We start from the raw sequence: 26,672 nt of genomic DNA on the forward strand, positions 1-26,672 counted from the left end.
GTATAAAAGAATATCATCGCACCGTAGTCAAAAACAAAGTTGCTAAAGTATATTATTTTGAAATTCTACATGTGAATAAAGTAGATAGGGACCTTATCAGATATAAAATGTCAGAAAATGCATAATAACCTGATCAAACTTTGATAACTTTAATTATTTTTTTATAATATTATTCTAAACTGATGAACCCAGAATGTTTATTATATCGAAAGATTTCTTAAAAATTAAAAATAATTATACATGGAAAAATAATAAGATTAAAACTTGACTTGAATGACAAAGGGATACTATAAATAATGGAGAATGCCTGACTAATCTGCCCTTTGCCGATGATATAGTATTTTTTTCACAAGATGTCTTGAAAAGATGATAAAAATTTGCGAAGTTGACGATGTGGCCAGATATGAAAGAAAAGGATTAAAATGCACACGTGAAAAAGATGGACGAAACTAAAATGCCACACAACGTGTTACACGGAAGAACTGCTGTCCGTCGTTTTAATGGCAGGCCTTCAAAAAAATGGAGAGATATCTAGGACTTAATTTAAAAAAAAAATAGAAGAGTCCGATTAAACAAGAATTAGAAGAGGAAAGTTAAGTATCAAACGCTAGGTAGATATTTTAAATTTGAATAAGTATAGAGATATTAATACATTTAATAGGAATCACTTTGTAATTTATGTAAGTATCCATCGCACAGAAATACATAATTACTCTACTTATTCAATATTATTTTGATAAGTGGAGTACCTATTGGAAGAGTATCGTCCATTACAGCAAAATTCACAATTGTATATTGTCAATGTGTGTTTGATCCGAACGGGAATCCAGTGGATTGGACGAATGGCAGGTAACATTGTCTAAGCAGGTAACTAATTCTCGTAAAGAAGACTGTTTATATAACCATCTCTCTATGGAGGTACCTATTATGCTCTGTTTACCTAATTTACAATATTTATATCTGATTTATTATCCTCAAATAGAACACTTTCGGAAAAACGGAATTTTAAATCTGTCATGCCATTACGCTTAACTGATTTTTGGCAGAATTTTACTTGAGGTTTTCTATATCTGAGCTATATATATAAGTTATTTAAATTAACTACCGTATAGTTAATATTGTATAATGTCAATCCCCTCCAAAAGGGCCTAGTAAATAAATATTATTTAATAACAAAAATAAAACAAATGAATATCAATTAATAGACGAAACTGGTCTTGATTTATAAATCAAATCAGCGTAAAAGAATATCAATTGTATTATGTCGTTTATAGTAATTAATAAAGTGAGAGAAAATTCCCATCTTCAAAATAACTAATGAATACGATGATAGTTGTAATAACTTGATGTTTTTCTTCAAACTGATTCCCATTTCAACAAAGTTTTAGCGATAAAGGAGGTGGAACGCAATAAAAAAAATGTAGAAATGGTTGTTCCCATTCGTTCTGCATACATTGAACGCTTTTCCATTACATTCGCATTGATGGGTACTTGGAGGATAATGCCCATTAACGGGCCACACTATGGCGGATTCATGTGTTGCCAGTTGATTTATTTAGACAGATTATTGATATACTGTAAGTTTTATTCTTCGTGCTAAAGGTTTCTTTTCTTATTCAATATCATAAGCATAATTTAAAATATGTATTAGTTTTGGTAAACGTTTAAAATCTATAGTCGCCATCACAGTATTTGCATCGCTACTTTCCTTCTGCATTTTACTTGATTTTAATATTTATTTGTTTTATAATATAATACAATAATGAGAATTTGACAGCGGCTTTAGCGTTGGCCTATAGCGTCGTGGCGTGGGTCCGAAGTTCGAATCCTGGGTCTGGCAAGTACACATGTTGTTTTTCAATTTGTGTATGGACCTAACAGGTTGAGAAAGCGGCTGTCATCCATTTCTCGTAAAAACTAAATCTGTTAACACAAGCCTCTACTCTGTGGAGGCCCATATGATCTTATCAGGATCGGACATGGTCGGGAAAATAATGAGTTTGTATGTTAATAATTCATTAATCACATTGATGGAAAAACCCAAAATAACAACGACAACAAAAATAAACAGATGAGATTAGATAATGTAAAATTAATAAATATGTCAATCTGCGTGATACTATTTCGTGACTCCAAGAATACTCAAATATAAAATAGTTACACTTTGAGTTAAGATTTATAGTAGGTACGTGAATATCCTAAAACTAATATACTTCTATGATCCTTCAACTCTCTTACTTGCTCATATCAAACAAACTCCTGTCAGATTGTATATAAAATGGGCGCAAAGTAATTCCGATGGACAAATGAACTACATTAATTTAAATGAAATATATTGTCTAAGGATGTCAAATAAATGTGACGATATTTTTTTACAAAATATCGCTCCGTCAAAATTCTGATCGATGAAAATTCAATTCGTTATTATTCCTGAATCGTACAGGTGTTTTCCAACCATCTGTACCTGTATAAGTCTATTTGTTATTTTTATATTGTAATTCAAAAAAGAGACGATCGCTGAGAATCTAGTCATTAAGTGGTCCCAAAGGAAACAAAACTTTTGAAACGTTACGCCAAATAACACCACATTGGGCGCACCTGTCACATATAAATTGGTGCATGGAGATGACCAAATTGACTCTAGCTAGACTATTAGTTATTGACCGGACGGTGGTTTTGTTTCCAAACTGTCACCTTGGTCTAATAGAATCTCCTAGTTAGTTATATAATTGTAAGATGCCAATCGAATCCTTTTGGAGTGTCCCTATAATTTGAGTTGAAAGAGACTTCTAAAGTCAGAGCACTCCTCAGTTGACATGATTTCTTCTAACGGAAATTACTCGACATTCATAATATTTGTGACGTCTTACTGGGAGTAAAAATGTCTCTTGTCATGTTTTAGAATATATGTGTATCTGTGTGTGTTGTCATGGCGGGTAGTGAAGGGGAAAACCATGCAGAGGAAGGAAAAATTCTTCTGGAATTGCATTTCAATTGCAATTCATTTGAAAATAACGATACCAATATTTAAGGGAGTCTCCTGTACTGCCAGAAGAATTTGACACCATTTTACCACATTGGTATTAATGATAAGTGTTTTTTATCAGTTACCGGATTAGGATGTTTATTTAGTGACTGCTTTAAACAGACTAGAACCCGCGCAAAATCACAGAGTCTCTGCCCGAAACGCCCAGTTAGCCCATTCTATTCCATCGAGTGTGTTCTGAGGCTGATGGTAAGTGCATTGGCGTGTTGCAGACGGAGGACGGACGGCGGATCGCGTCTGGGACTGCAGGGTGGTCCAGCCCGCCTTGATTTACAACTTATAATTACACATTAATGAGGGGACACACGCGGCCGCGTAGTAAATTCACTATTACCACTTCTTTTTCGCGATAAACTAACCGCGATGGAGCGCCGATAGGGGGTGACTTGCGAATCCTGTTCTACAACAAAGGATATCTATCTTTCTGTGTTAGAAATTATACGATGCGACGCAGTACGGGTGGTGCATCGCATGCTTTGTTGCAAGTCACTCTTGGTCGAAGCTGAAGTTGCGAAGTTTTCTCCATTAATTCAATCGTAATCAGTCTTACTTTAACCACTATAAGTAACTTGAAAACTTGATCTTATGATGGATCGAGAATAATGGCATACTTTAGTCCAGTGTTTCTCAACCTTTTTACACCTCCGGATCACTTAAAATAGAAGAAACGTTTCGCGGACCACTTACGCAGAAATAAAAAATATTTTTTATTTATTGACATATAATAACGTCTGATTATGGTTGATTTCGTCACGTAAAACCATTCATCTATTTTAAGAAAAAAACATACAATGCTCAAACACAAGCAGATGCACAAGTTTTGAAGATTTTGTTGGAATTTTTAGCTTATGCATTTGGACGCCAAAAATTCGCGGACCACCAGTGGTTTACAGACCACCCGGTAATTATAATTAATTTATATTATAAATAATTACCAATTAATATTATTATGAAATATGAAAATCTTACTTGTGTAACAATGTATAATAAAACACTCTACAGATGGATAAGATATAGGCGCCAAAGCCTGTCGCACTTGACCAAGACTTTGACGGCAGTTTAAGTTTATGTTTTAATGAAAGACAAGCCGTTAAATGCAATAAATACAAAACGTCTGGAATGTCCTCAAATATCACCAATATTAAACCAGCGATGCATTGGTTTACATAAGTATTAAGGCTATGCCTCAGTTGAGGCATGGTCTAAAAAGATCGTGGCTAGGCGATGCCTGGATTGTGCAAATGACGCGTGCCGAACGAAATATAATTTGTCATATAAATCCAACGTGCGTCCATTTAATGTTCTGTTTATTGTTCTATTAGTAACAATAATAATATATTCATTGACATGTTTTCTTTTTCAAGTAAATGGGTAACGTTTTTAGTCATCTTTACACGATTTAAGAATTAATACCCCCATCGCCATCACGAAAAAAAATCGACGTGTTCATAGCTCGACGTTCGCTCTCCGATTGCCAGCGAGTCCAAAATTTTGTCGCACCTATAGTTGAAAATTATTTGGCGTTTCACTGAAGTACCGTCTTAAAAAGAACGTATTCTTTACCAAGTGTTTAAAATGTATTCCATATTTCTCTACACTCCACAGATGTCTTATCTTACAACTACACTCAAATGGTAACATACTATCCATTATATTTGTGTTCTATGACATCACCAAGAAGAGTAAAAATAGTGATTTACATTTATTACCTTTATAACTATTATTAACGTGTGATATTATCATCCATAAAATACAAAAATAAGGTCACATATTTTATAATTAAAATAGTTAAATTATATTGAAGAAAAACTTTAAGAATTTCTTAGTAAAACGGTACGGTACCAATTACCTACATATACATTTAAAAATTAACCAACAATTTTCCCACATGTAGTCCCAAACAGACAGTTTTACTATATACAAAAATAACGGTCATGTAAGGTGAATAAACGTGAATTTACAGTTGCTAACACTTTTTTTGCTAATTATCACTAAGGCCATGATTCATCTAATCATTTTTAGCTCACGTAGGTAGGTACATATCATTATGAATATTATATAATCCACCTGTCTATTGAGCCATATAACATTATGATCATGGAATTTAATAATCGCTAACGGAATTTTGCATCTAATATAAGATTGCTACTTAGTGTCATATTATTTTATATAAATACAAAAGTTTATTTTAAAAAATTTGGCAAACTTTACACTTTCTTTATATTACTGTATTAACTGTTAGAAGTCATCATCAAATATGATATAGTAAAATTACCAAATTGTAAAATGGAATTCAACTAAATGAATGATAATATTAATATTATGAAAAAATGATAATCTATCCATTTATATTAATAATCTTTTTATTTTTTTATCTTCTGATTTGATTCTATTTTATGTTATCGCTATTTTTTATGTACATTTACTAACTTGCTAGGCTTTATTATAATATTATATTTTATCTATGAAAATTGGTTGTAATATTTTTGCTTTTATATTTACGTATTTTTAATTAATGTTTTTCGTAATATATTTTTTTATTAAAATAGCACAATTAATAATAATGCTCAACATGTAAAAGCCTATCATTAACTAATTCACTTTCATTTAACATCCCTTAATTTTAGGGTGTGTTCCCATTAGAGGCTGTAATCGATAAATCTCGTCTCAAGAATTCTTAAGAAATATACATAAAAAGTGAATCTCAAATCTAGAGAAACTACATTCTCGAAATTTCGAAAACTTTCATTTCTTGAGAAATCATCAATGAGATTCTCGATAATTCAAATTGTTACCGGGCTAAGCTGCCTACCGCAACTGGAATTTAAAAAAATATTTTGACAAGAAAAACTTACTGAACAAAAAGTGGTGTAATTTAACTCTGAATTTTAATTCCCGGTGTTTTGTTTTTGTCAAAATAGCTATAAAAAAGTTCTCGACTTTTTCCACAAATAAAATGTCTTAAATATCACGGTGAAAATATTTTTTGGTCGAAAGAACTAAAGATAAATTAATATTCGACAAGACGAGGTAATTTGATTACAATGTTGATTTCTCGAGAAATCATTAAACCTATCTCGAATTCTCGAGAAAACAGATACTCTTGATTTCGAAAATTCTTGAATCTTTAGAAAAGGATTCTCAAAAAAATCAAGAAATCACAAGTTCTACTTCACATTATGTCAATAATGTAGAAAGCTAAATGAAATTATTATATGCGAGTAACAAAAATGGCAGAAAATCCTAGAGTCTAGGCAAAAACTCGAATGTTTTATATTTATTTTTTTGAGCTGTGTCCTTTCATTCCATCACTACATATTATTATATAAGCAGTATAATAAACTTTTTTGAATCTCCTTATTATATATAATTTAATTGTCTACTTACATGTGGTCGCATCCAAACGATAGGCTGTAGTGAAGGCTTTTTATGTTTGTACAGAGCTTTTGGTCCTGCTATAAACTCAGGGTCCTCCCAAAGGATTCCCTTCTCTCTACAGGACCTTTTAATTGATTGATAATGTGATATTCCTGCTCTAGGTCGTTCCGTCGTCCAATACCTGAAAAAGAATAATACATTGCAACTACAGTTATTTATATAAACACATCATCAATATCATGAATCAAATTTACTCGAAGATAATTATTTATGAATTCACCAAAACATCACCGTTTAACAAAGATTTATTTATATTAAAGAGTGTTTTACAGTCTTGCCAAATTAAATTATCATAATTCAGTAGATTTACAATGTATTAAATTACTTGATGAAAATTAGATTACCCTTCAAAGCGTGCTATTGTTATAATGTTTTTGAAAACAACCTCCGGTTCAATACCATTTTACTAATAAACGAACCGAAATATAATAATATATCAACATAGTACAATGAGAAAGTATTTACTCACAGAATCAGAATCAAGAATATTTTTTTTTAATAAAAATGAAGAAACATACTTTGAAACCAATAGCCTCAATTTTATTTGGTGATTTTTTTCTTTTTTTCTGTTTTTGTTTAAACTATTACTAAACCGTATGTGATAAAAAAAGTTTTAAGATATAAATTATGCTCCTTGACACCTGCATATTTAGCAATTTTCTTTTGATACATATTTTTAAAAGAAAATCAAATAAAACCCGTTTTGCAGCATGTAGTCGATTATGTACCTATTTAAATGTGTAAGGCCCTGAGGATACGATTTTCGCTTATCCGATGATAAAACTTTAGAGAAATTATTTTTTCATCAAATATAATCAATATGGGAGACAAAATATATATTTCTTTAAATACCAAGAGTACCCTACATCAGGACATGAGAAGCGGTTAATGTGGATATGGAAATGTAGAAAGAGCTGTTGGAGAAAGTCAGGAACTCAGGACCTATCCTGTGTTATTGTGCTTATGGTGGTCTTAACATTAATAATAATTATGCTACACCATTTTATCTTTACAGTATTATTTTATAATGTTTAAATGCAATTCATTTATTTAAAAAAAAGTCACGTATAGGGTAGCACATATAAAACGTGTAAATTCCAATATTACGAAAAGGTAGACCTTTATTAACAAGGATTTTCACTGTTAGTCAAATTATTGTTTAATTAATTTTCACCCAAAATACTCTAACGTTAATTGAAACAAAAAATTATCGCCGCTTATTGTAGGAACGTACACCGAAAAAAAGCCTTGACAAAAGGTTTCTTATATCAGAATCATAATATGCAAATTTAATTTAGAGGAAAGTAACTCATTTAATAACAAATTTATGATTAAAAAATATTAGTAAGTACATAAAGACGATTCGAATACGCACACATGATTTCATGTGAGGATTTTTGATAATATATTTTACTTGTACTAAATAATATTCCAAATTGAATTACGTCATAATATTTCTAATTTTATTAATAAATTTGCGTTTGAATATTAATGATTCGTCACGTAAATATGGCATTCATTTTTTAATTGTTACAATTTACTATATTACTGCGACAAAAAAATATACATATACCTACATAAATTTTATGTAGCTGAACTTACTGAATGGTCAATAAGTAAATTTTATGCGATAAAATATATTATTATTATAATTCAATTATGAAGTAGGTACTTATGGGAATAATTCATTTTTAAATGTTTTATATAATAATCCTACACAATTAAATTACCATTAAGCATTCAGTAACGATCTGAATCCATTTATATTGTATGGATCATTTTATAATGTTTTTTTATTGACTTGAAGTAATTTCATGAAGAAATTTAAATTAAATGGATTAATAAAAAAACATATTCACAAATGCAGCATCGGAATGTACATAGTGTACACGAATAGTAAACAAAATAATAGAATTAGAACTAATCGTGTTACTAAAAGATCACCTACACAAGAAAATTATAAATCGTATACACAGTACGTAGTTAACCATCATAAATCGGGGTCTGCTAATAGAAATTTCATTATTATGTGACACATATGAATTGAAATGTGAAAGAAAAATTAACTCTATACCTACATTGGAATATTGGTGCATATTTTGAATCAACTATCTTTCATTTGCAGCATTTTTGCCTTATTCTACTAACGCATTCGCACGTGTACGCTTCAATCCGTGCATCCATGTATGTACTTATATGAATAATACAATTGATACATCCATCTGTATGTTGCTTTATTCGGTTAAAACCAAGAAAAATTGATACATCAAAATAAACTTCTCGTAAATAACGATACAATATGAGGAAAAATTAAGCGAGGGTAGAAATTAAACAATTAATAACACGAATAAATTTTAAAATTTCTTAATAATGTATATATTATAAATACTCGTATGTCTAGTTTTTTTTCCGTATTTCACACAGACAAAGTTGTGGGCGATCATTTATATAAAGTACATAATATACATTGTACATTGTATGTAGTAATAACACACATTGCAAAACTAGTGCATACTTTTAATTTGCCTGCATGTATTTGACAGTTAAATTTTGCTAACGTGTCCACTGTAATAATGAAATTTTGTTCATATGACTGTGTCTTATGTATAATTCTATAATGTATACGTATTTCCAAGCAGTCGCTGCTGATTTTAATGAGTTAGTATGATCACAGATGCTTTACAGCGTAAGTGCTAACCATTTCACCGATGATTCTCAAAACTTGATTTACTGTAAAAACAATTATTTAAATATTATCATCAATAACATAATATTTCACGATCCCAGAAAGCTTGGATTATGGACACGTAAAGAAATATGGGAAAGCATATGAATAGATTTTCATCACAGGGCCATGTCCTTAGATAAAAGAATTGTAGTAAATCCATTATTCTTGCCCATATCCGGAAGCGTTTTACCAAAGCTTAAAGAAAGCAAGGCAGAGGCAATTTTCGTGCCTATATTTATGTAGCTTTTGGCGATAGCATTTTAACGTTTTCCATACAGACTAAACTCCAAACTTTGCTTATCGCAATAGCCTTTGGCACAAACGCTGCCACGCGCTTTGTATTTTAGGCACAATGGAAAGAAACTTTTGAAGACATAATTCAGACGGCAAAACGCACTCCAGAGTGGCTTTGTTCTGTGAACAATTTAATCAAATATAAATACATCCATCATCACTTGTTCGAGCTGAGTGGCATTGGAGATGTTTCTTTTCGGACAGTTAAACGGTTAAACATGACTTTCTTCTTTATTTCATTTATCTTTAACCCTACCTACTTCTTTACTTATGAATGTCCCTGCATTCGACTTTGGAGGTATTCAGAGTATTCCCAAAAAATTACTATGTCTTCGACGAAGCTGAGATACTGTCCATTTACATCAAAATACAATATACATAACATCTTCACGTGTATTGCAACATCAAAATAACATGCAAGTATAGTTTTTTTCTTCCGGTTGAAAACGAAACTTTCAATTATTGAATTGATGTTAAACAGATTTGGACGAAACAAACGAAGGTATAGTTAAAATCCACGTCGTCAGGATAATCAATTCACATACCATTTTAACAATATCAACAGATTGAGCAATCAGTAAATTTGCAACAAATCCGCTAGTCAAGTATTCATTATAGGGACGATAAAAATAATTATATGTTTGATAATATCTAAGTATATCAGTTTATGATATATATATTTAAATGAAGAAATACTTTAAATTTCAAAAATATATAATAAACCGTCTGTATATTATTTATAAGTGGTTGCGCCCAAAGAAATATTTAACAACCGTTAAAATAAATTCTAGCAGTTGCATGAGTCTTTCCATTACGTCGTCTTTGTACATTATTGAAAAGAGGCTCGTCAAAAAATCATTAATGGGAAAATGCAAGATGGGCGAATATTAAATCTTAATAGAATACAGATACGCTAACAAGACTGACGTCCCTTATTTATTCGCTAACTAAAGTGATCATTATACGATTTATAGTGTGTTAACTGTTATTAAACTCGGCTTTTTACTACCAATAATTGCTCAAGCTCGAGAATATGTTAAATGCTGCTAATTAAAATGTTACTTCAAATTAACAACACAATATATTTACCTATTATTTTTTACAGTGACCATATTTCGTTTGCAAAGATAGGGGGAAGATTTTTTTTCAATCCTTCATAATATGTAATGATCGGACTGTTTTAAACTTTATAATGTTGTAATCGATTGACGTTATGGTTACCAGCTTTTCTGAGACAACACCCTGACAACTGTAAAACAATTTAGCTCCATTCCATTTTTAAGCTTTCCTTCCCTATCAAAGATTTTAGACTTTTACCAATTACTATTGTAAGTATCGCTAATATTCCAAGACATTTTGTGTACGAATTAAATTTTAATCTGGACAGGTCTTATTTTTCGGGATGACCCTGAGAGTTTTATTGCCAAATCCGTAGAAATAAAGTGCGGTTTCCAAAAAATAAATGACAAATTTACCGCGCTAAAATATAAAATATCTTTTGATATAAAAGCCGGATGGTCACCATACTTATACTCGATTTACGATTTATTTCTTAGTGGGAGTTTTTCTTCTTTATCGTTTCTTTTGTGATTAAGGATCGTAACCATGCTCGGGATCAAAATCTTTTCCGTTTTCGTGTCCCTTACTGAAGAAGATCCGGATTCCTTCAAAATAATTCTAATCGCATTTGTTCAGCGACCCTTGGATTTTGCTGTCCGCATAGCTGGATACATTAAGAGTCCCATATCACCCTTAACTTAGTTGACAATTTGTCCATCAAATGAATGATCTCCTACGACCGTGTAATCTTCGATGTTTCCACTAACTATTAAAGCATAATATACACATGGTCAAATGTACAATAATTATTGTTTTCTAAGTGTGTCTGATACTTGAGCTTTCTGTCATCATTTATACGTGACATCAGCACTTTTTACATCCTTTTTCATATTATCTGTCCGTCTTTAAAGAGAATTCTAAGACCAGGTGCCTGCCTACAGCTCTGAAGCTCTCACATCTGTCAATCTGACCTGTCCGATCGAGTTGTTAAAAAAAAACTATAACCATTTCCTTAACAGCGTAACCTGTATAGTAAATAGAAAAATCACAAACAGTACATGGAAGCACATCAAATGATCTAAGTAGACTCCATTTGAATAATTCATAAAACAATGTCTATATATATAAATATATATAAAGCTCATGCAAGTGGAATATATCAATATCCAAATTGATTTGGTTAATCACAGTTATTACCCTCCCAATTGGTGTTACCAATAACATGTTAGTTATCTATCTTAGGAGAACAAAAAACCCATATTATCGATGTCTAAGATCGATATCAGGGACACACGTCAATCCAACTAAGAATGGATGAGTTCTTTCTCACTAACGACATGTATAAGTCGAAAGACGTACGTAAATTCGTTGTAGTGGTTTTAGTGACGTTGAGGTAGGTCCGAAGTTATCGTACAATGTTATGTTACAACAATTGCAACAAGATTAAATTAATTTCTTTTGTTTTGTTAACTGTCAATTCATGGTGGAACTGCATTGTATTGTTGTTTTTATTTAATTTTTTTATAGTACTTATTCCACTTTAATTAATATATTAGGACCGGTTTCGTCCGCCTCAGTGGGACATTTGTCCAAAATGTCCCACTGAGGCGGACGAAACCGGTCCTAATATATTAATTAAAGTGGAATAAGTACTATAAAAAAAATGCGTTTTATTAAATAAAAACAACAAGATTAAATTAAATGACAATATAAGCCTAACCGATAAAACCTAGTAATACACAGTCAGAATAATACACAATAAAACCTGTAGTGAACATTGTAAAGCATACGAATATTATGTTCCAAAAAGCTTACGTACCTACTTATCTGACAAAATACTCATTTTTGCTTTTAATTTATTATATTATTTTTTCGTATTTTTCTTGTGGACGTTTACCGTAGATAAGAGTCAGTTTTGTAGGAGGTAGGTACCTACCCTTGCAAACTTTATGACGAAACGAGTGCTACATAAATGTTTTATGTAAAGCTGGCCCTATAAAATATAGATAACATTATATAGGTAGGTACTATATTATCTATGGTATGTAAGCATGCCTAGAAGAAGTCGACAAACGTACAACCGTCTCGGAGTTCAATTTCGTACCTCGTCACTCTAAAAACGTTGTAAAACATATTGGATTAACGAGTGAACTTGTCTTTGCAGTTCACGACTTGCTGCATTTTTTATTAATCATTACAAGTCAAGCAAGAGTAGAACCGTCTGAGCGGAAACGGGGAAAATAAAAAAAAATCGGTATTATAACAAAACAAAAAAAAAACCGAGCAACGCTAGCGTAACGGATGTTTACCATTCGAGCTGAAGACACGGTTGCGAATATCTTCGTTTGATAACAATGAGTTTTGTAAAATACCGTAACAATGCAGAGTACAGACGAAAAAATATATATGTGAGAGCAGTCGTTACGTTATGTTATGTTATAACGTTACTTTTCTATTGTCGGGTCTCGGTGCATATATATATATTATGAAGAAAATGTAAAATGGACAGAGGTATGAGTCATACGTAAAGTCAGTGGCGTATTAATACAACTACATAATATGCAAATTATTGTAAACAAATTTTCATACTATTCATGTAACTTCACAAATAAACTTTTTAATTATACTGTAACATTTTTGCAAAATCGCATGTTTTGCTTTGTTCTATAAACAAACTGTGTATATAAAAATAATATATATTTAAATATATAAAAGCGTAGTATCCCTACCATAGATATTTTCCCAGCATCACTCACTATGTTTCTACACCATTTTCTGTGTATTTCGTGGCATACCTACCAAGATGTTGTGATGGGAGCTTTCCAGGAATATTTTTTTATGATCTTGCTTATTATAAATGGCGTACAGTATGGTGTGAAAAACTATTTTGATGTCTAATATTACTTCAGTCATGACTGGTTTAAAATATGTATGACAGAAACTAGTGGAACTAAGTTTCAATAGCTAATGGGTCATAAAAACTCGTATTTCTACCTTTTTTTCTAATTCAATCCTTGACCTGATACAACAGTTTCCTCACAGCTATCTCGGTTATCTGCACCCATTATTTATTATCGATAAAAACGTTGAAATCGTTCATGTTACTAGTCTCCCAAATCTCAACCCATATGTGGCTTTTCTTCTGGCATATTTCCCTATGATATACTTTTTTAGTACCCTTTTCTTCGTATACGCGTATATGTGGCAGTATTTTTTTTTAATTGAGCTTCGGTAGTTTTGTGAAAAAGGTTTATGTTCAATTCGTGGTACATTTAAATGATTCATAATATCTGATTTTTCAGACTACATCACATCATTCACAGATTCGTTTATCCGCCGCATAATCTTCCATTTAAATGTACCTCCAAGCTTTAACTACATTACCCCAAAATATCAATTCTCTCGATTCATCAGCTAACTGTATATTTAGAACAAGATTATCATATATGAATTTTAGCCTTAACAATACAATATTTTTAATTCTTGATTTTATACCTTTTTATATCTTGTAATACAGTGATAATCAACCTTTCTTTTCACGAGTACCAAATTAAACTAAAAACTTTTTGATGACCCGGGTGACCGCATTTACATACATAAATACTTAAGTATATGTATATTTATCGTATAATTGTTTTCAGCAATTATTTTTAAAGACAATAAAATTTTATTCATTATTCGACATATTATTTAAATAAATATTAATAAATAAAAATATATATTACTGAGCCTTAGAAAATCATCCTGATAAGGCGCATGTGGCCCGCGGGCCGCAGTTTGCTCATTATAATTGTTAATTCTATCACAGCTGATGATGTACCTACCTATTATCTAATAAATTATTGGTATACTTCACTAAACCATAATTTTCATAATAAAAATTGGCCTTCAAAACAAACTAATAACTTAGTGATGAATATGAAAAAAAATATATGTTTCTAATCGTTTTATTTTTTATTTATTTCCAAAGAATCTAACATTTTCACCCGACTGCTAGCATCAACATAAAACCAAAGTGCGATGTCTTGAAAATGTAGTCACAGAATGCGGACACTACAAGAATGGCTTTCTTTTGTTATTCTCTTTTACTTATTTCTAAATAGAGATTTGTGGTTTAAGTTGTCGCGACTGCATCCACTACCAGACTCAATAGTAAATTGTCTATTGTGTTACATCTTGCGGCATTCTACAATCTTCAACGTTGCAAAAATGCCAGTATTTATATCGATGATACAATTTTTTTCTTTGTGTTGTTGTAGTATAAATTATATTCAGTGATACAATACTTGGAAATGTGTGAAAAAGATAGTGATTATGATATTTAGAGCACTATTGTTTTTGAATGGAATGGACATTGACAAATTTGCTCCATTAAAATGATTCACGGCTGAAACAGTTTGTATTGTTGAATTTGAAAATTGAAAATGTACAATTGCCTTCCATATTATACTCGTACTTACGTATTTTGTTTTACCTTATTGCACCGTGACAACATAGAATAAGTGATGAAAAACGCTATTACCGCGAAAATTACGTAGTTAACAACATTTTGCGAACGGTAATGTTCTTGTAGCTTGTGTATGTGTTGAATATTTAAAAAAATCGCTTCTTTTACAGTAAGTATGAACACAAAAAAGTGATAAACATATAAATACATTAAATTTCATAATCAAAATAAGATAACTTTATAGAGAAGAAATAACGCCTGTCTTGAATGTATACTTACCCACGTAAGAGTGGTAACGTATCTGCTTAGTAAGTCGAGGTCTCGGATTTGAATCCCGAGTCAGGCTAAAAAAATGCATAATATTGTTTTTCAATATTTTTTTTTGATCCAGAGCATGAACCTAATAAATGTTGAGCAAGTAGCTAACATCATCTTCTCGTAAAAACAAATATCTATTAATATAACCTTCGTTCCGTGGAGAGCGTGATGGCCCATAAGCTCCGCTTAGTATTTAACATGGTAATTTACATATTAATCATAAACCTACTTTTAAAACGCCTATATAATACATTGTTTTTACCAGTATTGTGTAACAATTCAAAGCCGTGAATATTAACTGTCAGTGATTCACAAAATCTACAGGTGTGTGGCGATCAACGAGTCCTGTGAGAACAAGTATTGTCAGCAAAATCTTTGACATACGAATTGATCCCAAAAATATTATTTAATTCTGTTTATATACATTTTTCATATACCGTCAGCGGTATCAGTTAGTGCTCAGTATTCATTACTCAGTGAGAAACCCGTGTAGTACATACATTTTTAGCATACAAATTTGATACAAATCTAATTACAAACAAAGAACTTGTATCTCCGTAATATTTATTAGATTTATTTATTATGTTCAAATGCATTTCTCCCCGAAGGCATGGGATACTCAGTGTCAGCATTATTCAATTGTAAGGAGTTCAATAAGTAGGCTATCATGATTGAATGAATATCTAACTCCGCATTTTATCATGGTAGAGAACTGTCACTCTGTATTATTGTTCCACGGGCTAAAATATCTATCTCGCTGTTATCTTTTATCATTATATAATTGTAGCACTGTACTTGGGTCAATCCATTAAATAACCACGCAATCGCTCACAATAATCATACTTCAGTTCTTCATTCATTTCCTCATCACACCATTCACCTGTTTAATTCCAAATATGTTTGATCGTACAATTTTTTACTAGAACTTTGGCCAATTGTATAGTCATGACTTCTATAATCTCTTTGATGGGTTTGAACTTACCAGATGTATCAAAACCTAATGCCTGCTACCTGCTATGGCCCAGCTATGTGAGATGTATGGCGGAATAAGCACTGATAAGCGCCACACGTCTTAAAAAGGAAAATGGAGTAAAGGAAGACCACGACATTGGTAGCCTGATTGTCTATATAGAAACGTGGGATCACTACTGGAAAATAAAAGCGGTTTGTCAGCAGGTTGGATGAGTTTGCTGTCCAACACGGGTTATTTATAGTACCAGATATGACAGTGCGCGACAGCAATTAATCTAAATTTCGTATTTTAGTTTTTAATGAAAAATATTTAATATAACATGTACCTATAAATTTCTATGGTGACACATAAATACACTTGTAATATAACTGAACAACAATACCTCAAAAAATGCAAAAAAAAAAGTACATGCCTACTTCTATTGCATCTTCAGGCACTATGGGTAAAAACTCATCTACTTGATAATTGTATTAATATGTTATATAGGTTACAATTAAAATTGTATTCGTTGCCAGTGTGTATTTACCTTTTGGTGAGTGCACATAGTGCCTGAAGATGCCGAAAGGTGACACCCGGGTCGCAAAAAAACTACTCAAATGGAATAGTATAAAACTTAAATCCATTAGAATTTATTATTTTAATATTTATTAACATTAAATTATTGATAGTTTGCAGAAAATTTGATTAAATTCCCGTGTTTAAAGTTATTTAAGAGATTTACGGTAAAATACCCAAAATACTTGATAGTTTTATGTTTTAATAATATATTAAATAATTATTATAAACAATAACTCCATTCAAATTGAACTCAAATTTTCCCACGATCTCACGCTAGTAATTGCTTATACCAGACAAAATGTACAGTTAACCTAGTGATTTTGACCGACTGAGCCATCATTGTATATGAAAATCTATTGTTGCATTGTAATCAAGAGATATTTTTCGTATTACTAGTAAAACAAGCGATTGGCGTAGATAAGTAATACGTTAATAGTGAAATTTATCCAATAATAATTGGTGAAAATTGTACATCTATACAAATAATAATCAATAAATAAAAGAATAGAAATTTTATATCCCGCATGATTGAACAGTATTATATAATTAACATTATAGTTTAGCATTAATTATAGTTTGTTAAAAAAGTAAACTACCTATTGTTTATTTACATAATTGAACATATATAAAAAAACATAATAGTTTTTTTTTGAGAAATATGGGGATTCCTAAAAACTGAAACGATTTTATACGTGGTAACTTTGTATTAATTCCACGGTTTCTGGTTGTGAATACTGATAGCTTTTTTAAGCTCTAACCCTATTATCATAACATTCAGAGTAAATTCTACTACTATGGAAGGATTCGGCTGTCAAAATACTAGAACCAAATTTAACACTATAGAATCAACGAAATGGTAATTTCTCATAACACTTGACTCTCATTTCTTCTGGAATATAAAATACATACATCCCGACCATATCCGATCCTAATTTAGGATCATATGGGCTTCCACAGAGTAGAGGTTTGTATTAACAGATTTTGTTTTTTACGAGAAATGGATGTCAGCCACTTGCTCAAACTATTAGGTCCGTACTCTGACTCACACACAAATTGAAAAACAATATGTGTACTTGCCAGACCTAGGATTCGAACCTGGGACCCACGGCATTATAGTCCAACGCTTAAGCCGCGTGGCCACCGTGGGCGTACACACTCGTAGTATTGATTTTCTGATCAGTTAACCTTTCAACGTAAATTTTATTCAAAACTACGCAATCAATTTTGCTGCACAATATAGAATGTTTACAGATAACAATCACATGTATAGAATATGATTCATTCGTCTAAGTGTGATAGTAAATAATGTAAATATAATAGATCACTAATTAGCAGTTCTTATTAGGAATTAAAATGAAATCAATAATTATTGTGAAGTACAGTATAACCCCTATTTTACGTTTTTTAAGGGACAGAAAAAAAACCTAATTGGAGGGAAAATGTAAAAGGGGGGTATTGAAAAAAAGAACATTTAAATTTTATGTTTCTAAAAAAATAACGTTTTATTAAAAAACAACATTCAATTAAAATTTTTATTGAAAAATCGTTTGAATGTCACGACCCTATCATTGTCAAGTGCGCGTAACTCGCATATTTTTAATATTTCCGACGTAAATCGCGGGAAATAAAAACGTAAATGCGGGTATTAGATGTACTGAAATACATCGGGACTGAAAAAATACACGCAATTGCCGGGAAAACGTGAATTCCGGGCACGTAAAAATGAGGTTATACTGTATAAATTAATGCATTTACTTATTAAGTGCGATACCGATTCCGAAACCGTTTTTTTAACTCACTTAAATGTAGTATATTATGTACATACTTAGGTTGCCTATATAGCATTACTTATGTCGTTTGTTAATATCACCATCATTTTCTGATGGGCATATTAATAATAATTATAATTCTTTGGATGATTTACAACTATTAGATTTATATGTGTAATATGTATGTATTCAATATATTAAATCCCTAATTGATAAAAAAGAGCTAAATAGAGACGGATTCGTTTTCTTCACCACTTTAAAACGTAAAAAAATGTTTACTTTAGAATGAACGACAGAAAGCTGTAAGTAATTGAGTAATAAATCAGAATATGCTATCAATACCCGGCCAATAGTATTTAATCATACCAGGCAAAAAACACACACCCACAAAAATATACCCTAGTTTTATAGATATTAAACATAATTTCGTAAAGTGGAGGGCTAGTAGTATAGCTTGCTGTGAACAACAATGATTGAGAAAGACGTGGTAAAATATTTTTATTTTTCTACCTTTAATAAAGTTATTCATCACGGACATCTGATGACTGATTTCATTTAACCGACGGACTGAGGGTGCATGCATTGCCCAATCGAATGCCGTCTCTCGGTGTTTTTTTCTGTACCTACTATTCGGTCAGGCGGAGCAAATGGCGTGCAATTTGAAATGTATACATAACAATACATCGGTTTACAAGCCTTTCAACGATGCATAATCGTGATGGTGTCATTATCTACTTATGTAAATCCAGTTAAATATTTAATCGACTGGTTTAACAATAAGTACTTGAGTAGGTGTGTAAGTATTTAGTGATATTTATTTGATTTTTGCATTTATATTTAACAAAATTTTCTTTATTTTTACTGACAACCAAATCTACCACACACACAGTGTTCCAGAAATGTCATCAAATGATTTGAATACAAAATTTTCATTACACATCCGCTTATTATAGTCAACCTCTATGGTAAGTATATAGATATTATACCTATACATATCTGTATTATATATTTTACCAGTTCGCTCTGTATGGATGTGAAACCTAGAGCATAACGGAAATATAACAGAAGGCTATCCAAGTATTCGAAAACAAAATTCTCCGAAGAATACTTGGACCGGTTAAATAAAACCAAAGGTGGCGCATCTGTGTGAATGTTGACCTCTGCAAACAATTTAAGTCCAATATAGGTCAGTGTCTTAGAAGCGCGAAGACTGGGCCGGTCACGTTGTTAGATGTGCTAGATCTAGAGCTCTCCATAAAGATTATGAAAGAACCCCTGTAGGCACTCGACCCCCTGGCTATCACCGGGCTACCACCGAAGGAGATCGACGAATAATGTCAAGAGGTACTCAGAGACACTGAGTGTGATAGACTAGAGAAGGAGGGCTCGGGATAGAGACCCCTGGTGGACGGTTGGTCTGTAGTGTAGTCTTCGTGCTTTTCTCTCCCATGACACTTTTTTATTAAATTACGTCTTTCAATAAACTCAGTCAAAGCTAACTTGAGAGCGTGGCGGAAGACTTAGGTATCTGCTCCTGAGATATTCCCAGGCGTAAAAAACTGCTGATGCTTCACATCCAAACGTAGGGCCTCGTGATACGCTCGATTAAGATCGAGTGTGATGCGGGGCGTATTGGTTTGGAGGGGTCATTGTTTGTGTTGGTCTGCAGTGCCAGCTTAAGTAAGTAAGCATATATTTGTTAAAATGTTTATTTTTAAATTTTAACGCCAATATCATCTTTTAATAATGCTTTTTTAGAAACAGGAATTCTTAAAAAGTCTTAAATGATTTTAGATTATGTATAGGTAATATATTTTTTTGTATTGATTCTTTTTTATACCAGAATAATAAATCATTATAATCATCATAACATTTAAAAATCATTTCGTTATGATGGGTAAGGTACCTACCCGATACATGTTTTCCCATAGTAATTATTCCTTTTACGAAGATTCTCAACAATGAATAGCAATTATTATTGCTATGGATGTTACGGTAGAGTCTGCGACGGGGAAAATAAAAACAATATCACACGTAACGAATACATATTTATGTTGTGAAATGTAACCGATACTAGTTTCAAAAGAAAACCAAACCATATTCAAAACAATTGTCTACGACAGTTGTCGTCAAACAACAGCTGTCGATAGTGAAGTTTTTCGTGATTGAACATGTAGAGAGCTTCTCAACCGGTGAGTCAAAAAATATACGACTTCAAGAAATATCAACTTGTATTTACATTATTAGTATAGTAATAACATATGAGCATGCTCAAGTATATTTTGACAAAAAATAGTGATACTCGAATGTTTCGTTGGATTTTAAATCCGCTTTTAAAAAAATATATTTTTATCTACAATATCTCAAAATATTCTCTCAATTTCTAACAAAAAAGTAATAATAACCTTCAGTAAATATTTAAAGTCACACTAGTAATTTATTTATTCATATAAAACATACTTATCGACATGCTATTTTCAATAATTTTTATCATTTTTCGATGTTTTATTTATTATCCTTCGATGAAAAAACGTTATTATTCAATATGACAACTGTTTATTGTTTGGGGTGATATTATGTTTGAATTTAAGAGTTTGAACAAAATTTTAGGCTGAGTTATGTTAGGTTATCAGTATATTATGTTTACAAGAATTTACCCAATTACAGAAGTCGTTTTTAATTATTAGTTTGTCTATTGCCCGCGACGAACGAGTAAAATCGCAGATTTGGTAAATTCACTTGTTGTTTACAAAAACAACAAGTGAATTTACCACTTGTTGTTTTTTTAATGTGTATTTGACTAAAAATAAAAAACAGGGATAGGAATGTAAATAAAGTCATAACAAAATGACATTTAAAAAAATAATATTCTAATTCTTGTGCAATGTGTCTGTACTCGATATTGAGAACTCATGAACATAATATTATGTTTGTTAAGACCTACGTACTTGTGAGATATTAGAGCGTATTTTCAAACATGAAAGTTATTAAAGTTAAATACCAATCGAAAATTGATGACAAACTTATACAACTATCAATAAATTCAATATAATTAACTACTTTTATTAAAAATAATTTCTTAATAATAATAGCAATTGTTTTATTTTTTGTTGAGAAAAATTACTTCGGTCGATTATTTTTTATACGTTCGAAAAGTTTGGCAAATACTGGTTGATCGTATCCATTCTATATGTATACACTTATAATAACTATGATGTACAATATTATAATGTAGAATTACCACTTGCGTAAATATTAATGTTGACGGTGAATGTTAATTATGAAAAACGACTGTCGCCATTTTTCTGACCTAATTATTTTATAAATAATACATTTTTTTATAACTACTAGATTTATATTTATAATTTAGATATCGGTGTATTTTTTCTTTTAAGTTGACAAGTCAATGTGTGTGTTCTGCATTTCTCTTAATATAACCTTCAAAATAACAAAACATCGAAAGAAGTTTCTGCTATATAAATTTAAAAACCTACATAAAACAGAAAGCGGGTTTGTTGGCTTAAATCTAGGGGCGGCAGGTTATATGAAAGTATGGTGAAGCAGGCTGGTATGGTGAAAAAGTATGGTGAGGCGGGCTGGTAATCAAGTTGCGGCAAAATTTCCACGTTAACATTATAGTAGGTATATGGGTACGTTATAATGACCAAAATAAATCCTCCGTGATGCCCTGAATTTTTTTTATCGCGTCTCTATTTCTCGTAAGTTGTCGGCAATTGTTGGCCTGCTTCATTCAGTTGTATGAGAAAGCCGATTGATTGCCCCTCTTTTTATTTAATAGCTCTGTTATTTAATAGTTTTAAATTGAATAATTTTTACAAATGATTCTGAGATCATAAAGACTATGTGATATAATTTCATGTAATAATTATTACCAGCGTTATGATGGCCACTATTCACAAAACTATAGTTAAAATGGTATTGGTAGTGGGTTAAAATATGGTAAAACCGGTTACGACAGTGACGTCCCTAGTCAAAATGCCACCCTTAGGCAGACTTAGAAAGCCTCCCTTTTCATTTTTAATCTCAAATTGTATCCAGGTACATACCCACCTATTTAGTAATTTTAAATGGACAAATTAATGCAACAGAAATTTTGGAAAAATTACACACGTCATATCACTTAGCTACTGAGGATTATAGCATTTCTGCAAAATCTACTCTAAAACAGCGAAGGTTTTAGGTAAATAGAGATCTGCGGCGCTTGGATGCCCCCTTGTGATTTTTTGAAAATAAGATGTCGGTACTTTCTAACGAAGCGATCGCATCGTCTACCACTACTTTAAAAAGTTATAATGATCATATTCGTTCATTCATTTGCCGTCCTTTATAATTTACCGCCCCTAAGCAACGCATAACCTGCCTCCTACCCCCACGGGACATTACTGAGTGAGTATAATAAAATACTTAGGTAAATGAAAAAAATATAACATTTTGTCTTTTATTTAGAATTTATTGTTTCGCAACTAATAAATAACAATATACTTATTTAAAAATTAATACAAGCACAAAATTTTGTTGAAAATCACAATTGATTTTTTAAACGAATCGTGCGTATTTATTATTGTAGCTGTTTTATAACAAATTATAATATGTTTTTGATGTCAAAAAACCGCTAAATTTAATGCTATAGTATGAGTACTATTTGCAAGCTAAGTCCCTATTTAAAAGTGCTACATCTGTCAAACATACACTAATTTGGTAACGTTGGTAACCAACAATAAACACAGAAAAATCTTCAGTATTTTTTCTACCCGTAGAACATGCACTATCACTTATATTTATAAGCCAAGTGATTTAAATCATATAGACAAAAAAAAACTTTTTAATGTTCCTTTTATAATCCGCATGAGATAAATAAGGTCGGATAAAAATGTGTTTTACTAGATCTCTGAGATATAAACGTCATGATTGTTAAAGCATTGTTTATGGTGTATAAAGTAATATTTCCTTAATTACATTTTAAAAGAGACGACTTCGTTGAATAAATAAAATTAAATTATGCGTCGTTGGAAGCACTAAGTTTTAATGGAGGCAAACGTAGTCTGCTTTTTATTGCAAGATTAAATCAGTAAAAAATACATTTTTAAGCGGAATTTTCCTTCAGTGTTAGTTGTGATAAACTAAGAAGATAGTCGCGTCACAAATTAAATTGTCAGCAATGATGGATTTGAAATGACTAATTTTTATGGACACAATCATTTTAAGAACTGTGACATTAAAGCAATATAAACTGGGTTTATTTAATATTTTTCTCTATGAAAACAGTATGTATCTCGCTTTCTGGCCACTGTTTTGAAATCTGCTCATTATAATCTTGTAACTATTCTCTATTGTAACTGCTGGGATACGACATAAATAGTGCACACTAAACTTTGTCATTCAAACGTATTTGTTTTCATTTAACTAGAACAAAATGTGCAGATAGTGTTTGCTAGTTTTTTAAATTTAATTGAACCCTGCCTAATCCAAGTCATAATAGATGGCTGCGCAGCTGAAGCGTCGGCCTATGGCGTCGTGGGTCCCAGGTTCGAATCCTGGATCTGGAAAGTACACATATTTTTTTTCAATTTATGTATGAGTCAGAGAATGGACCTAATAGGTTGAGCAAGTGGCTGACATCCATTGCTGGTAAAAACAAAATCTGTTAATACAAGCCTCCACACTGTGGAGGCCCATATGATTCTATTAGGATTGGACATGGTCGAAAGAAGAACTATTCTCCAGTAATATTTCATCCACGCTCGTGTTACTTGCCAGTCGTCTTGCGCCTTTTCAGGACATGACAACGTCACTGATAATATGCCTTGAAACATCCATAGCACGTGAACAAGCCTGTTGCAATATCGTCACTTTCCTCTCAACGTAACGAGAGGCTCATTGCTCCTAAAACTATACCATCGCACGCTACCGTACTAGTATCCACCGCAAGCATATGTTCTGGAATCTTAGTATATGGTTGCTCTGAGCCTCCGTAAGGGTCCATGTAATGTTAGTAAAAAAGCGTCAAATAAGTGACATTTGGTTTTAACCAAGTGTAGTCGTGAGTCGCAGATATTTCGCATTGAGTTGAATGTTGCTTCAACTATCTGATACCGAGCTCTCTTCGCAAAAATCCATTTCGCGTGATGTGAACTTTCTATACTCTGTTTATACTCTGAAATCCGGATCGAGATTTTAGAGGTTCTATTGCACAAAAGGCAGATTAAGTTGATATGCTCTTAAGGCATCCGTACAGACAGGACCAATGTCGCGCCTTAATCTTGCTTACCACTACCGCTCGTCGCTATTAGCAATAGTCTGGCGTGGATGTGAAGTTACGTATTGTACCTATTGATATTTTGAATTAAACAATAATATTAATACAGCTCGTCATGAGAAATATTGACAATTTCAAGAATTTCAAAATCAGAGCAATAAGATTACATGTAAATTGTACGTATTATATTTCACCGTAGCAAAGTTCGCCGTTTCTTTTCTTATCGGCAAGCGATGACCGTATACTATATATCTATAGTACAGAGATAAAAAATACGCATTGTTTGTGGGTCTTCAATATACGACCATATATTTCCAATACAACATTTTACGGTTAAGTGTGATACGGCGAACTGCATACGTACAAATCTCCGGACACGATAAATGCTTGTGTAAACTTATGATGTAACAATCAAAAGAGTATATTTAATATTAATATGCCCATCACGATTTTCAACATGTGTACAACGCCCTTCATGCCAATAAGATTGCCAATGCTTGTTAAAACAGTCTAAACAATTTCAGTAGACAGTCAATAATAAAAACTGAGGAGAAAATCAAGTGATTAACATAAATAATATGTTGAACCTTCTGTGATTTCCCTGAAAAAGACAATTTCGGTTTCACGTAAGTGCTAGTTTTGTTTGGATTGTGGTTCTTTTTTGCCATCACTTTATTATTACTATGATAGCTGTCACTAAACGACAAACGACTTTAATGTACTGCATTTGGTATTTTTTTTCGACCATTTTCAATCCTAATAAGATCATCTCCATAGAGTGGAGGTTTGTATTAACAAATTTTGTTTTTACGAGAAATGCTACTTGCTTAATCTAATAATGTCCATACTCTGAGTCATACACACATTAAAAAACAACTTGCCAGACCCAGGATTCAAACCTGGGATCCACGACGCTACAAACCGACGCTTAAGCCGCGCGGCCATGGTGTATTTGGTATATATTATTTTTAATTTATTTGTGTAATATGAAGAAGAATAAAATGTCAACCGCCTAAAAATCTACTTTTCTAATGCTTTTTATTTATTTAAAACTAATAATAACCTTCACCTAATTAAACATTTATATAAAACTAGGTACATAATCTTTATTTGGGGCTGATTCAAAATTATTATTATTTCTCTATAAAGGCAGGCGAAATGATAAATTTACCTCGGCCTGTCATGTTGGGAGGGAAAAGCAACTGGAAACGGATGTTTGAGCAATTAATATACTTCCATCGCAGAATATTAATTAAAACTCCGGCACGCTGTGGTAAGACAATGCCTAATATATCCACGATGCACTGTTATAATCGCGGGAAACAATAACAACGATGCTTAAACGCGTAATTCTTTGCAACCGGCATTCATCGGAGTTAGCTACTATTGCATAGCGATGGAGTTAAGAGTTAAGTATCCAAAGAACAGTTAGCTCACCGATAAAGACGTTTTAATGATTGTCTGAGCTGAATTTGCGAGTGTGAAGAATACATAATATGCGGTGATTACAGAGCAAAAAAATGCAATCGCACATTAATCAGAATACCGATTGCAGACCTCCGCTCATGTAATCAGCTGTTGAGTTGTCTCAATCGATGTACTTATTATCTATTATACATATGAATTTAATCCCATAAATTGTTCAATTTAATAACTTAACATAATTATGTATTTAAAGCAAATCATATTCATCGTTTTCATCGAGGGGTTTTCGGACATAGCACACCACGCTGTCCAGACGGGTTGGTGTGAGGTTTTCTGTCTG

At 31.9% G+C, this 26,672-nt stretch overlaps 1 protein-coding gene across 1 annotated transcript in view; it reads right to left on the reverse strand.

The window, feature by feature from the left end:
• The window catches only part of LOC147068272 (calpain-9-like), a 369,841-nt gene that overhangs the window by 148,627 nt on the left and 194,542 nt on the right, over nucleotides 1-26,672 (reverse strand). The window contains exon 3 of the mRNA XM_085953230.1: nucleotides 6,434-6,605. Within this exon, the coding sequence (XP_085809356.1) occupies nucleotides 6,434-6,605 (172 nt within the window). The remainder of the gene's footprint in view (nucleotides 1-6,433; nucleotides 6,606-26,672) is intronic.

This window comes from Rhyacophila brunnea, unplaced genomic scaffold (genome assembly GCF_057557595.1).
Source record: "Rhyacophila brunnea isolate RB1 unplaced genomic scaffold, BYU_Rbru_1.0 scaffold_3, whole genome shotgun sequence".
NCBI lineage: Eukaryota > Metazoa > Arthropoda > Insecta > Trichoptera > Rhyacophilidae > Rhyacophila > Rhyacophila brunnea.